The sequence below is a fragment of the Oncorhynchus clarkii genome, chromosome 33 (genome assembly GCF_045791955.1).
Source record: "Oncorhynchus clarkii lewisi isolate Uvic-CL-2024 chromosome 33, UVic_Ocla_1.0, whole genome shotgun sequence".
Classification (NCBI taxonomy): Eukaryota; Metazoa; Chordata; class Actinopteri; order Salmoniformes; family Salmonidae; genus Oncorhynchus; species Oncorhynchus clarkii.
In genome coordinates this window covers 15,059,347-15,079,946 of record NC_092179.1, presented here as the reverse complement: position 1 = coordinate 15,079,946, position 20,600 = coordinate 15,059,347, and the positions used below count along the sequence as shown (strand labels likewise).

Below are 20,600 nucleotides of genomic sequence, written 5' to 3'. Positions count from 1 at the left end.
AAATCGGTATTTTTGGACACCGATTTATTTAACTAGGCAAGTCAATTAAGAACACAGTCTTATTTTCAATGACGGCCTAGGAACGGTGGGATAACTGCCTTGTTCAGGGGCAGAATGACAGATATTTACCTTGTCAGCTCCGGGATTCAATCTTGCAACCTTACAGTTAACTAGTCCAACACTCTAACCACCTGCCTCTGATTGCACTCCACGAGGAGCCTACCTGTTACGCGTATGCAGTAAGTAGCCACGGTAAGTTGCTAGCTAGCATTAAACTTATCTTATAAAAAACAATCAATCATAATCACTAGTTAACTACACATGGTTGATGATATTACTAGTTTATCTAGCGTGTCCTGCGTTGCATATAATCGATGCAGTGCGTATCGTTGCTCTAACAAAACCGCATTTGCGAAAAAAGCACTATCGTTGCACAACTGTACCTAACCATAAACACCAATGCCTTTCTTAAAATCAATACACAGAAGTATATATTTTTAGACCTGAGGCTAAATAGATTTTTATTGATGTATTATATTAAGTTATAAGTGTTCGTTCAGTATTGTTGTAATTGTTATTATTACAAATAAATAAAAATATGTACAAATCTGCAGATTAATCGGTATCGGCTTTTTTTGGTCCTCCAATAATCGGTATCGGCGTTGAAAAATCATAATCGGTCGACCTAAATATTGAAGCGACATCTCAAGACATCAGTCAGGAAGTTAAAGCTTGGTCGCACATGGGTCTTCCAAATGGACAATGACCCCAAGCATACTTCCAAAGTTGTGGCAAAACGGCTTAAGGACAACAAAGTCAAGGTATTGGAGTGGCCATCACAAAGCCCTGCCCTCAATCCCATAGAACATTTGTGGGCATAACTGAAAAAGCATGTGCAAGCAAGGAGGCCTACAAACCTGACTCCGTTACAGCAGCTTTGTCAGGAGGAATGGGCCAACTTATTGTGGGAAGCTTGTGGAAGGCTACCCGAAACGTTTGACCCAAGTTAAACAATTTAAAGGCAATGCTACCAAATACTAATTGAGTGTATGTAAACTTCTGACCCACTGAGAAAGTGATGAAAGAAATAAAAGCTGAAATAAATCATTCTCTCTACTATTATTCTGACATTTCACATTGTTAAAATAAAGTGGTGATCCTAACGAACAGGGAATTTTTACTAGGATTAAATGTCAGGAATTGTGAAAAACTGAGTTTAAATGTATTTGGCTAAGGTGTATGTAAACTTCCGACTTCAACTGTATAGTGTAAAGATTTGGAACGGATTGATAGACTAGAATAATGACGCAATTGGTGCACTCCAATTGAGCTTATTCAGTAGCACTTGGTAACAGAACGTCATTGCCAACTATTCACATCAGAGAGTTGCAATCACTAGGCAGCCAACTACCTCTATTAGGAAACAGCTGCTATCAATAAGCCATGTGCACCAAACATTAGGACCAAGGTGTTCCACAGGGATGATGGCCCATGTTGCCTCTAATGCTTCCCACAGTTGTCAAGTTGGCTGGTGGACCATTCTTGATAAACTTGGAAACCGTTGAGCGGGGAAAAACCTAGCAGCGTACCATACCTCATTCAAAAGCACATCAATATTTTGTCTTGCCCATTCACCCTCTGAATGGCACACACACAATCCATGTCTCAATTGTCCCAACACTGATTGAAGTGGGTTTAACAAGTGACATCAATAAGGGATCATAGATTTCACCTGGATTCACCTGGTCAGTCTATGTCATGGGAAGAGCATGTCACGACCACACAATATTTCAAATTACAATAAACATTTAACATCATCCAGAAGCACTGTAAAAAGAGAGATCATTTGAGTTTGGAAGCATGTGCTTTCATAAATGCATGGCACGGGCCTCATTTCACAAGAGCATTGTAAAGTAAGCTCTCAATGATTGCCGGTTTTATAATTGTCACTTTGTTGATTAGGCCTAATTAAAATGTTCATGCCTAGGCTAAATTAAATGAGAGGCCTAGATTGTATTTGAAAACAGCTGTGTTTTGGTATTTATTAATTCAAATGTTAATGCAAATAGCCATCAAGACAGGTCTTTCACAAGTGATATTCTACTTTGAAGTTGTGTTTTATTACTGTGTAGGTGACTTGTTCTTCTAGGCTAAATGTTATTTTCTATTTTTAAATGATATTCATTTGATTTTTAGCAGAGATGATGTTTAGCAGACATTTCTATTTACAGGCTCATTTCTATTCTGTTATGATTTACAATAAACAAACAAAAAAGTATTTTGAGCACCTTGTCTGAACGCCCTAATGCATTACGCCCCCAATACATATGGACGTGCGGTACATTTCTCAAATGTCCAGTAAATTAAAAATCTTGCCGGTCAGGTTGTTCGGCACCAAATGTTCCTCATGGAAACCCTGGTAGACAGCTAGTCTAATTCTCCTGTCACACGCTGTTCTGTGGAAGAGATAACCTACACAGCATGCCTCTTAGCAGGCAGTGCAGGAAGAGGTAAAGCTCTAACGCAAGGGTGGGCAACTTCAGTCCTCGAGGCCCTGATTGGTGTCACACTTTCTCCATCCCTAGCAAACACAGCTGATTCATCAAAGCGCATTCTAAACTGAAGATCATGATTAGGTGATTGGAGTCAGGTATGTTAGCTGGGGCAGAACTGACACCAATCAGGCCCTCGACGAATGGAATTGCCCACCTCTGCTCTAACGACATGTTAAGTTATGATGAGAGGACATATAGTACCAGCATCTATCCAATCAGGTGCTTACAGGAATCCCTTACTGGTGGAGACCAGAGACCATGGTAACCTGAGAGCTGATAGAGGGATGCATGTCTTCTGTGTCACTGCATCAGCAGAGGAGCAGGAGGGCACAAGAAGTGACAGCATGTGTTCCAAACAAATGCACTGATGGCAATAAAACGTATTTAATACAACCGTGTGTGTGTGTGTGTGTGTGTCTGTGTGTGTGTGTGTGTGTGTGTGTGTGTACTGGGCAGCGAGTGAAGCAGGGACGAGGTAAGGGTTATTGAAAAACATAATACCATCATGGTTTCCAAGGCAACCCACCAATGTCCTCTGTGCCATCATAACAGGAGCGGGGGAAGCTGGTGATAACCGCAGAGCACATCCATACATTTATGTGAATTACGCCATGATTCAGTGAGAGGCGTCTGTATAAAATGCATGAAATCATTTTCAGGCTAAATGATCCTTTTCAGAACGCCAGACTCTCCCCACTGTGTTCAATCAAGTAGAATAAAAGCCCATAGAAAGTGAAGGCTCTCGTCCTCTCCTCCACCTGAAACGCTCTACTTGCACTCAGTTCTCTGTGCTGCTGCTTCTAGGAAATCTGAGAGCAGCTTCTTTTCTCTTTTCTCCCCTCCCTGTCCACCCCCCCCCCCCCCCCCCCCACATCTATTTATTACAATCTGAACAGCTGGGAGGGGGTCAGGACAGGAGGGTGAGAGGGAGAATAGAGAACAGACAAATGGCTTTGATTAAATATTTTTCCTAGAAAGGAGGATGCAGTGTGTGCCTGACCTCGGTGCTAGCGCTGAGAATGAAAACAGCTTTCAGGGAAACCAGGCCTGCGAGAAACTCGACACACTCACGCCTTAGACAGTCCCAAAAACAACAGACTTTTTCCTCGCCATCTTCCCTTTTCTGCACGGATACTGTACATTCAAAATAAAAAGGAAGGCTTCCAGTCATACTGTATATGGTTAGTATGTGCCAAAGAAAAAGCTACAAATATTGTTTTTCCAAACTATTCATACAAAAGTATAGCTGGGCGATATGGCCCAAAAAACTCTTCTCCATTTTTATTATGGCCGATTCACGATATACTGTATATGTCGATTTTGTAAATGTTCGCTAAATAAGCTTTGATGCACAATTAAAGATAAAAAACACTATCTCAAACTGTCAGGAATAATCTAAGTAATTCAGTGCTTGTGAAAGTATACCTAGGCTAACTATAAGCCTTCCACAACCATAAGACCCACTAATGATTGTAATATTTTAACAAAAGAGTTTAACCTCTTTATTTTTCATGAAAATGCAATTTTTGTAACAAATTTAACCAGAACCATGTACATTCACTAATACATTTATTGTAGCAGGCATTATAGAAAATTAACAATCTCTCAAGCACAAGCCCATGTGCTTCATATTTCAAGTCTAGGCAACTTGGATATGTTTGCTTGCTAACAAGGTAGAACAGTTTGAACTGTTATGAATACACCCTCTGGTCCGTCTCCAACTGTTTGAACAACAGCCTGTTCACTTTGTTTAGATGTTGAAATCAAGTGTCTTACCTGGATAAGAACTTATTTCTCAGAATGAGAATGAGTTGCCAATTCCTTATATGTGTATTTTGCTCATTGCACATTTACACACTAGACAGCTAGCACAAAAGTATGTGGCTAAAAACATCCTGGTGGTACATTTCAATGTTACCTTTATTTAACTAGGCAAGTCAGTTAAGAACAAATTCTTATTTTCAATGACGGCCTAGGAACAGTGGGTTAACTGCCTGTTCAGGAGCAAAACAACAGATTTGTACCTTGTCAGCTCGGGGGTTTGAACTTGCAACCTTCCGGTTACCAGTCCAATGCTTTAACCACTAGGCTACCCTGCCACCCCATGGTACCATAATACATGGTACCATAATACCACACGCGGCAGAAACTGAGCATACATTTCCAAAAACATGCTCATTGATATTCTCGTTTTAGTAGGGTCTGTTGAGACATAAAAAGGGTATGGTTAGAAAGGTCATCTATTACAGTCAAATAATGTCTGAGCGTTTCGGTGTCAATATGACCGATTCTGTTGGACCAAACCTCAAATGCAAATAGCGAGTTTAAACTGCATGTCGTGAGAGAGGAATTAGTTATCTTTCGCATTTGGCATGAGCTTGGTGTCTGTGAGAGTGGGAAGGTACACAGTGCACATAGCACAGCAGGAGCAAAGGAGACTAGACCAAAAAGACACAGAAAACTCATAAAAACAAACCTAGATTCTTGTGACACAATTGGAACATTGCGCTAAAACATTAATTTGAATTAATTCGATATGTCACCCAGCCCTATACAAAAGTAGTAGTGGCCCTCAGTCCTCTGATCCTCAATACTGATTGGGTCACTAGTCTGCAGGCATTTCAACACAGTCGACTAACGTCATACCAACGTCATTTTTGGCAGTAGCTAGCTGCTACTGGAAACCACGTAGTTTAATTCCATTAAATAGAATTTGGGATTTTTGAAAATAAATTCATGAATAGTTGGTGATACCAACTACGCATACATTTTTAAAAACATTTTACTGAATAAAACCATGGTGTTTTGGTCGTATTAATGGCCTTCAGATAAGGACACGGATGCCAGTGACCTCCAGGAAGGTTTTATAGTGAGTTTACTGACCTTTTATTCACAAAAAGTTGCATGCGAGAGAAAAACATGAGGATCGATTTAACAAAACAGAGCTAGAGTAAACATCCACCAGAATGAGATGTTTACACGTCTTGATCAAGTGCCAAAAACTATGTTTGTGCCGTATTTCTGGAGCCAACCATTTAAGGTTGTGATTCTGTTGACATGTGGACAATCTAGGATGGCTTTAGAACAGAGTAGTCCACTCTATAACCATAATTTAATGTGCTGCCATTGTGCCTGTGCTGCCTATCGCGTTTATAATAAAAGAAATGTGGTGTCACGCAGAATTCCAATTAGTAGAAGTCTCGAGGTTCTGCTCGCCCGAGTTAGAATAAGTCATGATAAGCTGTAGAACATACTATTTACTAAGAGAGTTGATCTATTTTTCCTAGCTGTCATTTTATCACCACAAACCGATGCTGGCACTAAGACTGCAGTCAACGAGCTGTATAGGGCCATAAGCAAACAAGAAAATGCTCATCCAGAGGCGGCGCTCCTAGTCTCCAGTGTTTTGAATGCAGGAAAACTGAAATCCATCTTCCCTCATTTCTACCAGCCAGTCACCTTTGCAACCTGAGGCAAGAGGAAAAAAACTCTAGACCACCTTTAATCTACACACGGAAACTCATACAAAGCTATCCATTTGGCAAATTTGACCATAACTCTATGCTCCTAATTCCTGCTTACAACCAAAAACTCAAACTAAGTACCAGTGACATGCTCTATACGGAAGTGGTCAGATGAAGCGGATGCTAAGCTACAGGACTGTTTTGCTAGCACAGACTGGAATATGTTCCGGGATTTATCTGATGGCATTGAGGAGTTTACCACATCAGTCACTAGCTTCATTAATAAGTGCATCGACAACGTCCCCCCCCACATGACCGTATGTCCATATCGAACCAGAAGCCATGAATTACAGGCAACATCCGCACAGAGCTAAAGGCTAGAGCTGCCGCTTTCAAGGAGGACACAAATCTGGACGCTTATAAGAAATTCCGAACCATCAAACAGGCAAAGTGTCAACACAGGACTAAGATTGAATACACAGGCTACACGGGCTCTGATGCTTGTCGGATGTGGCAGGCCTTGCAAACTATCACAGATTACAAAAGGAAACCCACCCGCGAGCTGCCCAGTGACAAAAGCCAACCAGACAAGCTAAATGCCTTCTATGCTTGCATCGAGGCAAGCAACACTGAACCATGCATGAGAGCACCAGCCGTTCCGGATGACTGAGATCAAGCTCTCCGTAGTCGACGTGAGTAAGACATTTAAATGGGTTAACATTCACAAGGCGGCAGGGCCAGAAGAATTACTAGGACGCATTCTCATAGCATGCACTGACAAGCTGGCAAATGTCCCCACTTACATTTTTCAACCTATCGCTGACCCAGTCTGTAATAACCTACATTTCAATCAGACCACCATAGTCCCTGTGCGCAATAATGCCAAGGTAACCTGTCTAAATGACTATCGCACCATATCACTCACATCTAGAGCCATAAAATGCTTTGAAAGAGTGGTCATGGCACACAACATCATCATCCCAGATACACTGTACCCACTCCAATTTGCATACCGCCCCAACAGATCCACAGATGATGCAATCTCTATTTCACTCCACACTGCCCTTTCCCACCTGGACAAGAGGAACACCTGTGAAAATGCTGTTAATTGACTACAGCTCAGCGTTCAACACCATAGTGTCCTCAAAGCTCATCACGAAGCTAAGGACTCTGGAACTGGACACCTTCCCCCGCAACTAGATCCTGGACAAAGAAGCCACTTCTCTCCAGGAAAAGCATCAGGGACAGACTGATATTCTGCAACAGGTACAGGGATTGGGTCATTTTCTCTGACGAATCCCCTTTCTGATTGTTTGGTGCATCTGGAAAAAAGCTTTCAGTAGAAGACAAGGTGAGCGCTACCATCAGTCCTGTGTCATGCCAACAGTAAAGCATCCGGAGACCATTCATGTGTGGGGTTGCTTCTCAGCCAAGGGAGTGGGCTCAGTCTCACAATTGTGCCTAAGAACATAGCCATGAATAAAGAATGGTAACAACACATCCTTCGAGAGCAACTTCTCCCAACCATCCAGGAACAGTTTGATGACGAACAATGCCTTTTCCAGCATGATGGCGCACCTTGCCATAAGGCAAAAGTGATAACTAAGTGGCTCGGGGAACAAAACATCGATATTTTGGGTCCATGGCCAGGAAACTCCCCAGACCTTAATCCCATTGAGAACTTGTGGTCAATCCTCAAGAGGCGGGTGGTCAAACAAAAACCCACAAATTCTGACAAACTCCAAGCATTGATTATGCAAGAATGGGCTACCATCAGTCAGGATGTGGCCCAGAAGTTAATTGACAGCATGCCAGGGACGATTGCAGAGGTCTTGAATAAGAACACTGCAAATATTGACTCTTTGCATCTACTTCATGTAATTGTCAATAAAAGCCTTTGGCACTTATGAAATGCTTGTAATTATACTTCAGTATTCCATAGAAACATCTGACAAAAATATCTAAAGACACTGAGGCAGCAGACTTTGTGAAAATTTATATTTGCCTCATTCTCAACTTTTGGCCACGACTGTACATCGTCATAACAGTTCATGAGAGGGGGGTTTCAAAAAAGGGAGATCACAATTCTGTTTGCACACTTGTTTACATGGACACGTGCCTTAATAAAACAAGCCATTACACTTCGTTATTATCATTCATGTTATTAATATTAATGTATAAATATTAATCAACAAATTAAGAAATGTCAGGTTGGAGAGGATGTCGCATTTTCATATTGACACGACAAAAATATGCCTACCTTGTCAACTTTTCTGCATATCATTTTTTATTTTTTAAAATACAGTCCTATTTCATTCAAACCAAGTCTGATGGATTCTATCCCACTTTTGCAGAACTATTAGCACTATGTCACAAACCCTGATGCTGTGGTCATTCGAAGGCCGTGGCATTGGCATGTGTTCTACAAAGAGGATGCCGTAATGAGAGAAATAATATAGCCTAAGCTACTGAAAATCTGCTTTTTACAAGATTCAAATCATGACAGGAGCGTTTGATTGTTATTTACATTTATAAATGTAACTTTTATTTAACTAGGCAAGTCAATTGCGTGTGCTCACTGCTCAATCATTGTCTATATCGTAATTGTTTTTAATAACCTGCCCAGGGACTCCGGTTGAAAATTAGCCGCTGGCTAAAACCGGCACTTTTACTGAAACGCTGATTAATGTGCACAGTCCTTGTAAAAATAAAATAAACTCAAACTCAATGAATAAATTCTTATTTACAATGACGGACTACACCGGCCAAATCCGGACGACACTGGGACACGTGTTTGCCGCCTATGGGACACCCAATCACGGCCGATTGTGATAAAACCTGGATTCGAACCAGGGTCTCTGTAGTGACGTCTCTAGCACTGAGATTTTTGAAATCTGATATGGTGGCTGGATTAACAAGAAGTTAAGCTTTATTTTTTATGTATTGCACTTGTGATTTCATGAATTAAATATTTATAGTAATTTAATTTGAATTAGGCGCTCTGCCATTTCACCGGATGTTGTCAAATCGATCCCGCTAAAGGGATTTGATCCCTAAGAAGTTTTAACAACATGGGCATCCATAAAAGTGCATTGTGGGCCGACACTGTATAGCCTAGGCTATTATTCTACTTTGTGGAGATTCGTCCAGGACCGGGCCTGATCAGCTTTGATTAGTCTATAAAATAAGAAAATATTCTGTATCAAATTATACCATGCCAGGTTGGAGAGAATTTGCACATTGTCCATTTGACACAACATTAGCGCATTATAGGCCTCAGAGCCAGAACAACCTTGACTGCAGACAAATCCAACCTTTTTTTTTAAAAAGAATACCAATTTATTTATTTACTAGCAAGCAATGAAAATGTGCATTGGATAAAATAAATATTTTTGTACTGAAGCGCCACAGCCTATAGCGCTCTACACCCCCCTGCGCATCTAGCCGATTAGCTGCTGGAACATCAAAGGACCGTTGGAAAGAGGAGGAGATGTAGAACTTTTAATAGACTAATTTAGCTAAACAATTGATTATAATCATTAGTGAAAACTCCTGCTATTAGGTCAAATGTATCTACATGAAAATAAAGTTTTTTTTTTTTTGTTCATCCTAAAATGAATGTTTTAATTTAATTTGAATGCCAATTTAAAAGGTTTTGACGGTTATTTTATTTATCGTCACAGCCCTAGTTAGTCTACACCTGTTTACAAAGCATTTGACGGATAAGATGTGATTAGCTTCATTAGTCCTGTTCCTTTAAGAAAGTAACATAGAACCCTAGACACCACTTTCCTCCCCCCACTACACCACTCCACATACCTCAACCCCGTCCAGCCTCTCTAACCATGTCACATAATCTCTCCCTATCTACTCCACACATCATCCTCTCACCTAAATCCTCTCTCTCCACCTCTTCCTTTACTGACCCATGCACAAGATAAAATTGCCTCCCATTACCCACTAGCATCCCGCTCCATTTGCCAAAAATCAAGCCCTTTTGCCGGGATCAAGGACTTGACTTCCCTGCAGCCCAGCGGGACCTGAATATCTACCCCCGCTCTCCTCACAGCACTCTTAGCCACCACATCAGCCTTCTCATTTACCCTCCACACCCACATTGGCGGGAACCCAGTAAAAGCTTACCACCACTCCCATCCTCTGCAATCCCATTAACAGCACCATCATCTCCACAAACAAGTCTCCCCTTTCTGACCTGCCCTTCTTCACACCACTCAACACTGCAGCCGAATCAGAGCAGATCACCTCTCTGAGTGGTTTCATCTCCTCCACCCATCTCAAACCTGGAATCATGGCCATCAACTCGGCCGCATAGACTTGTCAGTTACCCGCTTACATACTCCAACATTGAAACCTGGAATATACACCCCAGCCCCCACCCTACCACTGCCTGGATCCTTCGAACCATCTGTATCTATCCTTAAAAACAAATAATACCGATTATTTACATATCTCTCCACACACCAAATAACATCCCCACCCCATTCTCTCCTGCCCTCAATCATATCCACATCTAAACTTGGTTTCAGAAAGAGCCACGGAGGAACGTTCTCCAATGCAATTGCCGGCCCGTTTACTTCCTCATCAGGGGCACAGCTATGTAATGTCCGACTAAACATGAGCCAAGCGGTCTTTCCTCTCTGATGGCTCTTCCCAAAAATATTCTGTCGTTGGCATAATTAACATGTCTCATGTTTGTCTTGCAAACAATGCATTTACTAAATGTCAATGTGTTTCTTCTACTTCTGAAAAACAAAATTGCTACTGGATCTATTTGATAGGAAATCAATTCTACTAAAAAACTCTACAATTATTTTTGCTTTTATGGCTGCCTTTAAACAGGCAGCCCAATTCGAGTATTTTGCCCAATTATGAGCAAATGATCAGAACTGGGCTGCTTGCGTAAATAAACAGCTTTAGACTGATTTCTGTGTCAACAATAAAACAAAACAGTTATCATTCTTATTAAACTAAAAACACTGTAAGTTGTGAGGGAGCCGAAGCCTTGAGTATAAATCCCTGATGGGATCCCATGTGACATCAGTTAATGAGTTAAACCCATGTTGACAGGCAGGCCTCTATGTCATCATTGTCATGTTAATCTGACCTGCCATTTTCAGTTACATCTGAACCTCATGTCCCATCCGTGTGGCAATGTGAAGTGCCAGTGCAAAGCATTTTAACTCTCAGAACAGTGTCCAGTCTAAAACCTATATGGCTGCAGAGTCAAGCCAACATAATTACATGAGAATGCAAACAGAGACGAAGGAACATTTCTGCATCTCTTTAAAGGTGTTTATAATACTACAATAATAGAGCACAATAATAATAATCCTGCACAATTAATGTAAAACATTCAAATGTGTCTAGCTGCACCCAGTTCTGCATTACTGAACCATGTCCAGATATGATAAGATCAGCTCTGAAACTCATGTCCCAACTGATCTGTTGAGGCTGTTACCAGGCTTCATATTTGCATGGTAGACTTGGATATGAATGACAAGAACAAGGATGCTGTACTTGCCTTTTAAATATCCCAGTAATAATAACGGATACCAGAACAGGTTGGACTGGTGATTGATAACAGAAAGCGACTGACAGGTTTACAGTGAGATAAAAAAAGGCCCTAGTGACCCGGTGAGAGCTTTGCAGCCAACGACAGACATCAACTCTAGTAGGTCTACTTACTCTCCATTCAGGGAGTGTCAGATAGCTTCCCTACAGCTGAGCAGGGGAAATCCTGACCCCAATCCATGGTCGATATGACAATTGACAACCTTCTTCCATGTCTTCTTCCTATTCAACCGGTCATCATCGGTCTTACCTTTGAGTCCTGGTTGATACAGTAGCTCTTCTGTTGCAGCCATTACAACAAGACTTTGTCTGCAGCGGTCTCAGATTATGAAGGCAGGAAGCAATGTGGAGTCACATTGACCATTTCCGTAAAACAAAAATATATAACCTGTTCCTCTGTCATGTAATGAAGCAAGTGTTATGCCTCTTAGTGATGTATTATAAAAGTAGTTGACAGATGTGCTTTGCAGGTGACTTGAAGTATATAACACAAAGAGACAAGGCACACACATTAGCAAGATGCAATTTGTTAGCAATGAGTTATGCAACATAGGAACATATTCCAAAGCTGCCTCTCCAATAGCACTTCTTGCCCCTTATCAAGGATTGTTCTCAGACCCAGTAGATTTCTCAGAAAAATGCTTTCTGCTACTGTCTGGACACAAAATCAGTCCATATTGACTGTTCAGGTAGTGTTACCAAACAGGCAGGTTTCCCAACCTACTAAATTTAAACCTTTCTCCTCGCTTACTGGGGTTAATGTGGTTTGGGACTGGGGAAGGTGACAACCTGCAGGTACAGCAGCAAACATCACTACACTACCGGCCTTTCCATCATGCGACCAATACAGAACATAGTCCCTATAGAAAGTGTAAGCATTGGCGCGGGGCTTAAATTCTCATTCTGCTCCACATGCAGAATCCGATCTAATACCCAGCCTGATCTCACCAAACCAGCGCTAGCTAGGACGGCCCAGAGCTAAGCAGGCTGCAGCCGCTGTGCAGTGTGTTCTCTCAGAGGGTAAGCCACTACTGTGAGCAAGGATGGATCCAACATGCACTACATAAAGCTGAACAAAGCTGCAGGTGGAAATTGAACATATAGCCTACTGAAGCATAAATTAAATTGGAAATTGCTTCAATTCAGTCTACTCCAATCGGCACCTTTGAACAGCATTTTGTATCTGCTGCTAAGAGGAATATTATTTCAGGACAACTCAACATTCCAGAACATTAATTTACAGAACTATATTCTGCAGGACAGACATGATTGATGAGTCTCTGTCTTGCATCAAATTCTAGCCGCTCCATTTATCTGCCTCAGCCAAGTCTAAACGGCGCATCCTGCTGTAGAAGCCGCAGGAATGCAACCAACTAACCCACAGAGACCAGCGCTGTGTGTGCCAGCGCTGTTGCAAGCCAAGCCAGGTCTCAGTAGCAGGAATCGATTGTTTTAGTGGCCGATGGGCTGGTTGTATGATGTTTAATTTCAAACAAAAATAATAGACTGGGGTCCCATCCCTGTGCCCCCTCAACGTCGACCCAACCTCTTGCCCCAGAGCCTACAGCTAAATTTAAACTGAAAATAAACGTCACACAGAGAGAAGACTCACTAAGTTTTATTTTTCTGATTTCCTCACAGAGAAAGTAAAAACACTTGTATTTAAGCACCATACGAAAACAGTAAATGTCATGATCATGTATCAAGAGTGAATTCTGGAATATTCTGCAAGAATTGTTCACACTGAACCTTCTGTAAATTGAGAATGACTCAAACAATACACAGGAGCGCCAGGACACCCCTGCATTATTGCCTCCCAAATCACAGAATTGAGGCTGATAAAACATGCTTTATTTGTAACTTTTATAGGAAACACAGTAGAACAATCAATAAATACTTGCAAAATGTTGATTAAAGTAAGATTCACGTTGATCCAATGAAAACCCCTGGGCGAACATCCAATATGCGCTTGGAAAGGTAATTCCTTCTTATAACACAGCCATAATAGCTAGACATTAGATACAGCCTGTGTCTAATCAAGGCCTAGTTCTGAGGTGTGAGCATTGACTTGCTCAAGGGCATTTCCTATTGAAAGAAAATGCAGTGATTAAGTAGATGTTTCACAGAAGTGATGCGTAGTGGGAGCAACATCCAGGATTGAGAACTTCCTGAAATCAATTAATTTTAACCTCTTAGCAGGAGGAGACAGGGAGACAGTGAGAGAGATACAAACATCAGATTTGAAGCCTGTAAATTGCTTGTGCTTTATCAAAACAAAAATCTGAACTGAGTGAACAAAAATTTAAAAAAAATCAGTGTTGGGGAAGCTACACTGAAAATAGTTTACCAAGTTACCAATTACTTCGCACTGGAAGAAGCTACATTTATAGCTTACTTAACTAAAGTGATTGGATGTAGTGAACACGTTTTTCACAAACTGCTACGTGAAAAATCAACCTGGACTCAAATATTCAGCCCTATTAAACACCAAAACGCTTTCAAGTGACAATTAAGTAGGTCTGATGCCAAAAAAGTAGTTCTGTCCAATTTGACAAAAAAAACAAAAAAAACAGGTTGTGTGTAGTTCCAGTAGTCTGCTACACGCAAAAAAGTAATACTGAAAATACCACCAAGATTTATTTGAAACTACCTCAAAGCTACTGAAAATTTTAGTTAAATGACTAGTTCCAACATGTAGTTAGACACCTTCTTATAATTACAGTACAAAAAATGTAAAAAAAGAGAATATGAACAAACATCATTCAGAATGAAAGTGGATACCGTGTCAGATGCTCATGTCTCAGACATGAGGCAGATTATGAAAAGTAACAAAGCTTTGAAACAAGAAAAAAAAAAGTGCGCTAACTGCCACCCCTCCTGGGTCTCGTTCAGAAGGGTCTGAAACCCTGATAACTGAGCTGGTCTGCAGGCAGGGTATACCACCACTTAAACAAAAATGTGCACCAGTTTCAGAGATTATGAACATGACCTGGGTCTGAAATCAACCCTTAGCTCCAACTCCTAAGCCCTTTTTGATGAACAACTGTAGCACTAAATGAACTGGAAGGGTGTAGTAATATGGGAGAAATTCCACCTAGCTTCCTGAGGATTAGATGACTGACTTGGCTCTAACCATATTGCTCAACATCAATTCTTCCAGAAGTACAGGGGCCGTCAAGCCATGTCTAGTGGTTGGGGCTAAAGGTAGACTTCAGACTGGGTGATAGCCACTACATGGCAGGTGCAGTGCTCTCTACCCCACACCACATCTGGGATTCGTAGTCCTACTATACATTGTAACTGTAGTCCGTCAGGTAGATTTTTAGCCTGTTGGGTAAAGGCAGCTCCTGCACCTGCCTGGTGGCATTGTTGATGGCGATACGGGACAGGTGCTGTAGAGAGGGCGTGGCAGTGTACACAGGCTTGGTCAGGAGCAGCTGAACCGTCCCGTTGGGTGGGGCCAGGGACTGCGATGCCCCTGACGACGGCCTTTTACTGGTAGTCCTGGACAGCTGCACGTAGTGTTCCACCAGGTGCACCACACTGTCAAACTGCTTGAGCTTGGGCCTGATCAGCACCACCGAATCCAGTTTAAACTTGCCCTCCTTGTACTCGATGCGCAAGTTGGTGGGGCCGGCAGAGGTCATGGCAGAGATGGTGAACAGGTAGTCCCTCTGGGAGCTATCTCGCAACAGGAAGGTGCCCTCCGATGCATCCTGGAGAATCTCTTTGGCTTCGTTGGCAGTCAGGCTGCCCCAGTACCAGCCTGTTAGGAGAGAAACACATGCATTAGCACAAGGAGACGGGACAAAACACTGGGCTACTCAAACAAAACAAGATTCCTTTTAATGATAAAAGACGGTAATCCAAATCAAAAGGTCATACATGAACATGTGCACAGTCAGAAACTATACAACTAAACCTGAATTTAAGCCTTTAACCTAAAAAAAAAAAAAATTATCCCCCTATCCTGTCCACAGGAATTTTAAAACAAATTCCACTGGGTTAACATGTTAAATTCTCACAATTTATGTAGTGACTTCTGAAGTAAAATGTATGAGGGGAATCTCTGCAGTTAGTGCACACTGCAGCAGCGTACACTGCAGCAGCAACTGTCTGCCATCTCCAACCCCCCCTCCACACAAAAACTTTGTTTGACTGGATTTGTGAAGGTTAGAAATTCTCCAGTACTTGAATGCCGAGCGTCACGTCTGGAGGAAACCTGGCACCATCTTAAGGTGAAGCATGGTGGTGGCAGCATAATGCTGTGGGGATGTTTGAGTGGCAGGGACTGGGAGACTAGTCAGGATCAAGGCAAAATATAGAGAGATCCTTGATGAAAACCTGTTCCAGAGCCCTCAGGATCTCAGACTGGGGCGAATGGTCATATTCCAACAGGAGAACAACCCTAAGCACACAGCCAAGACAACACAGGAGTGGCCCAGTTAGAACATCTCTGGAGAGACTTGGAAATAGCTGTGCTGCTCCCCATCCAACCTGACAAGAGCTTGAGAGGATCTGCAGAGAATGGGAGGAACTCACAAATACAGGTGTGCCAAGCTTGTAGCCTCATACCCAAGAAGAATAGAGGCTGTAATCACTGTGCTTTAACAAGGGTCTGAATACTTATCACATTTACATATTTCAATTTATATTAAAAAAAAGAAGTTGCTTTGTCATTACGGGGTAGTGTGTGTCAATTGTTATTTTCATCAATTTTAGAATAAGGCTGTAATGTAACATCTTGAAAAAGTCAAAGGGGTCTGAATAGACAGTCAAAAGTTGACACATCTCAGTCAAGGGTCTTTATTGTTACTATATTGTAGAATAATAGTGAAGACAACACTATGAAATAACACATATGGAATCATGTAGTAACCAAAAGGTGTTAAATAAAAATATATTTCAGGTTCTTGAAAGTAGACACCCTTTGCCATGGGTGGGCCTGGGAGGACATTGGACCACCCACGGCTACGCCCCTGTCCAGTCATGTGAAATCCATAGATTAGGGCCTAATGAAATTTCAATTGACTGACTTCCTTAACTAACTCAGTTAAAATTGTTGTATATAATTTGTATAGAATTTATTGGACATAAACTACAGTAAATCAGCACCAAGTGATTTATTCCCATGTATAGAGAAACAAGATCGTATACAAATGTTAGCAAAGTTTGAAATTACGTTTTAGTCAAATATCTGTTTGGGCTTCTTGAGGTCAATTTGCAGTTAACTAATATGTAATTATGTTTCTGGCCTCCGACCATCCACTCAAGAAAATGTTTTATAAAATCGGCTCGCAGCTGAATCTAGTTGATGATCGCCACTTTAGTGTATGTACTGTATTTACACTTGAGATCGCTTTTCAACATTAAAAGTTTAACACGCAACTATGTCTTTCTTTATTACTGTGAATAAGGCAATAATACAAAGGGGAAGCTGTCCTATGTGCTTTGCTCAGAAAAATAAATTATACTTTATATTCATCACCAACATGTGAAAAATACACTTGTTTTCAGTTAAGTGTTTCCAATGACAAACCAATTAGTAAGCAATGTCTACTAATAATTGGGGATGTCATTGAAAACACTTATCTGCCATCTTCACATATGTTGATGTTTCTGGAGATGAATATGAAATTACATTTTTTATTTCCCTTTAATGGTAATACATGCCTCTTAAAATACATGAAAGATACTTTTCTTTGAATAGCCCACATGTCTACCTAATAAATGAACACCTTATTTTAAGATCACAGCATTGGAACAGCTTTTTGTGCATCTCTTAAAAATAATGACCCGCTCCACAGCATTCCCATAATGGGAATTCTATAAATGCATTTGAAGTGAAACATACGGTTCATTAGAAAGTAAATGAACACAATGCTTGTGACTTAATTAAGAAAAAGGTACATAAACACCGAACATATGAAGGCAAATTGTATTAATTCATAGACATGTTCTGAGAATTCTCATTTGAATGCATCTAACTGTAAAAAAAGAAAGTCGTCAACTCACAATAGCCTATAACAAAACGTAATATACATTCTGCGACTTGAAAACAAAGTGAAGTGTCTTAACAGTACCTCGTGCACGAATTACTACGAATTTCAAGACACTAAACAAGTTACTGTTCAGGATAAATAAGGGTGAAATGCATTCATTGTACGATGAAATACCAAGTGTGCCTTGTTTAGTTATTTTCAACCATGCATAATGAGTACAGACAGTGCATACAGCATGACCGCATGCATATCGTGCTAGATATGGGCACGAGCATGTAGATAAGATACTTTCAAACTAGTTTGCTTTACAATCACTCGTTCTCAGGGCCATAGAGATGCATGACTTGAGTTTTATTACAAAAATATTTTGAAAGTTAGGCTCTCGTTGATTTGTAATTCATAAATGCTATTGACATCGTCATGCTCGTATGTATGGAACGGTGATAGTAAAACTGTACTAGAACGCTGAAAATAGGAACATTAGTAATCATGTCGAAATGTGTGTGGATGTAATCTAAAACTATAAAATGAGGACATGCACTCACCTGTATTTTTAAGGTCTTTCATGGTCTGAGCGATGCGAGTCTCGTCGGAATCTTCAACCCGTGACACGGTATCCGTTCTTCTCTCGTTTTCGATGGTATCCGTGGATTCGGGTGAGTGGCAGGTCATTGGGGAACCACCCGAAATTGCCCAGCCGTAGGCCAAAAGTCATCCGACAAATGCAAAAATATTCCCCAGAAGACAGGCAGTTGCCCCACAGTCGCAAAACCAGTTTCTTCTGCAAGTTTCTTCTCGAATCTTATGTATCGTCCTGTAAATTAATAAATACAACACACGTAAATTAATTCAGTTTAGTCACGGACATTCGTGCTAAGTAACAGCTAACGTTACATTATAACATATCCGTTAGGTGCTTGACTCCAGCCACCCGAGTCATGGACTGTTCGCTCTGCTACCGTACGCAAGCGGTAACAATGCACCATCAGGACCCTGAAGAGCTTCTACCCCCAAGCCAAATAGCTATCTGCATTGACCCACCTTTGCACTAACGCATCACAAACTGCTGCTAATGAGATGTATATATCTCCTGTTGACTACTAATTTTACCCCTACAGTAATCTACAAATCTACCTCAATTACCTCGTACAGCCTGTACATCAACTCGGTACTGGTACCCCTGTAACATGGAAATATAGCCGTGTGAGAACCCTAACCCCATAACAGGCGTGATTGCATTTCTTGCTGATATGAAACATGTTTCCAAATCGTACAGCAAGTGACGCGTTTTAACGTTCAGAACGAGCGTCGGGGTTCTAACTCCCCTGCCAGAAGACACTTCAGTGGGCGCTAAAGGTAGTTGATGTATATGAATGGGGTTACGTTTGCAAAAGCTTTTATTTTTAAACATGGCAAGTAAGGGAGCACGAAACAATGTGGACACTGAAAAGCCTAATTCAGTCACTTGATAAATCTTCAATAAAACAATGTGCAATAGGCTCGATGTTTACCGTTCACTTAAATGCTCGATGTATTACAATTGCTGCGTGGAAATTAAAGATTAGGAAACGTTTGTCCGCATTCAAATAAATAAAAAACAGATTACGGAACGTTCTGCGAAATCGACTACTTCTCGGAAATTGCAATGGCAGTTAAAACTCACTATATGCAGGGCGGGGGATACTGAAAACAGAAATCCCCATCATCAGCCTTGTTCGGTGTTTGCAGCTTGTCTATTGTAGCAATGTTTATTTGATTATTTTGTGTAGGCTACATTAAAGCTTACATTGTGGTCGTGTAAATTTGCAACGTTTTTAAATAACCACTGTTCTACAGCCAATAAAGCACGTGCCATCGACTATTTCGTATGTTCACAACACATTTCTAAATTGACAGTTCAGCTATCTAATGCTGACTAGCTAGTTTACAAAGTAAATATACTATGAACAGAGTTACATTAATGAAATCTCACCTATTTGCGAGTGGATCCAGCACCAAACGACTCTACCGATGGTAATTCAAATACACTTCTCCCTAAAGAAAAGGGGGACTAAGATGAATAAACAAAGCACAAAACCGCTCGTTAGCTATACACTTCCATGGAACAGCTAGCTAGTTTAGCCATGTCGATCACACTGACAGATTACATAGCTAGGGATTTCCATGTCGTATTATTTATGTTCTGGCGGGCTAATCAATCAGTTGTCATTTTGGCGATGGCAAACAAACTAAGAATATTTTTCCAACCCGTAGTGCAAAACAGGCAATGACAACGTCTCGCGACCGAGGCAAGTCGGCACGACTCGCTCACTGCTGGTAATGTTCAGATTTAAAACACCATACAGAAAGTCACCAAACCACGCGTGTCTTGTTTTTGGTACAGATCCCAATGACAGTCTTTTCCGCGGCGTTGAATCCCTTTCCTTCGGTATGTGTTTTTAATAACCAAATCCCCATTAAACCCACAGCTACACACAAAATACCGATTTCCAAGAACTTTCCAGGAATCGCGTCACGTGGTGTAGAGCGCAACCATTTTTAAGGTAGTGCCAACTGCCAAGCCAGCTGCACCTCATGAATACAATTGCGTGCGTGCGTGTGTGTGCGCGCGTGCACGTGTATGAGAGCGAATGGAAGAAAGAGAGCGAGTGGGAGAGCGGGAGAGAGATACAAAATTCCAAGAAAATCCTTTCGAAGAAACCTGCATTTTCATGGAAACCATGAAGTGTCCCGTTCTAAACCCTAACCCGCCTGTTGTTATGGGCTACAATAAACACGCAAATCCCATTTTAAATGGGATTGTGCCCGAATAATTTGTCTAACTAACTTTTTAATTAACCACCTTATTTGTTTGCCTTTGAATATACCGAGTCTTTGTTGGGGACTCACACGTGCTGTTATGCAGGCATAACATTGATTAATGATGGTCATTAAAGATGTAGGGTCCTAGTCAAAATGGGCGCGCTGTCCGCTGGGACAGAGAGATG

The 20,600-nt window shown here is 41.2% G+C and overlaps 1 protein-coding gene across 3 annotated transcripts; it reads right to left on the bottom strand.

Annotated features, from left to right (window-relative positions):
• Positions 1–13,213: 13,213 nt before the first annotated feature.
• Positions 13,214–20,129, bottom strand: LOC139393057 (suppressor of cytokine signaling 2-like). 3 transcript variants are annotated; one of them, XM_071141394.1, is made up of 5 exons: positions 19,972–20,102; positions 19,586–19,647; positions 18,757–18,793; positions 18,159–18,427; positions 13,214–15,377 (listed from the first exon to the last, which is right to left on the bottom strand). In XM_071141394.1, exons 4-5 carry the CDS (start codon positions 18,283–18,285, stop codon positions 14,899–14,901), a joined length of 606 nt encoding a protein of 201 aa, XP_070997495.1. In that variant the 5' UTR covers positions 18,286–18,427; positions 18,757–18,793; positions 19,586–19,647; positions 19,972–20,102; the 3' UTR covers positions 13,214–14,898. The 3 variants fall into 3 exon arrangements, with proteins under 3 accessions (XP_070997495.1, XP_070997494.1, XP_070997493.1); XM_071141393.1 differs by lacking the exon at positions 18,757–18,793 and having other exon boundaries at positions 19,972–20,129; XM_071141392.1 differs by having other exon boundaries at positions 19,586–20,103.
• Between the last annotated feature and the right edge of the window lie 471 nt (positions 20,130–20,600).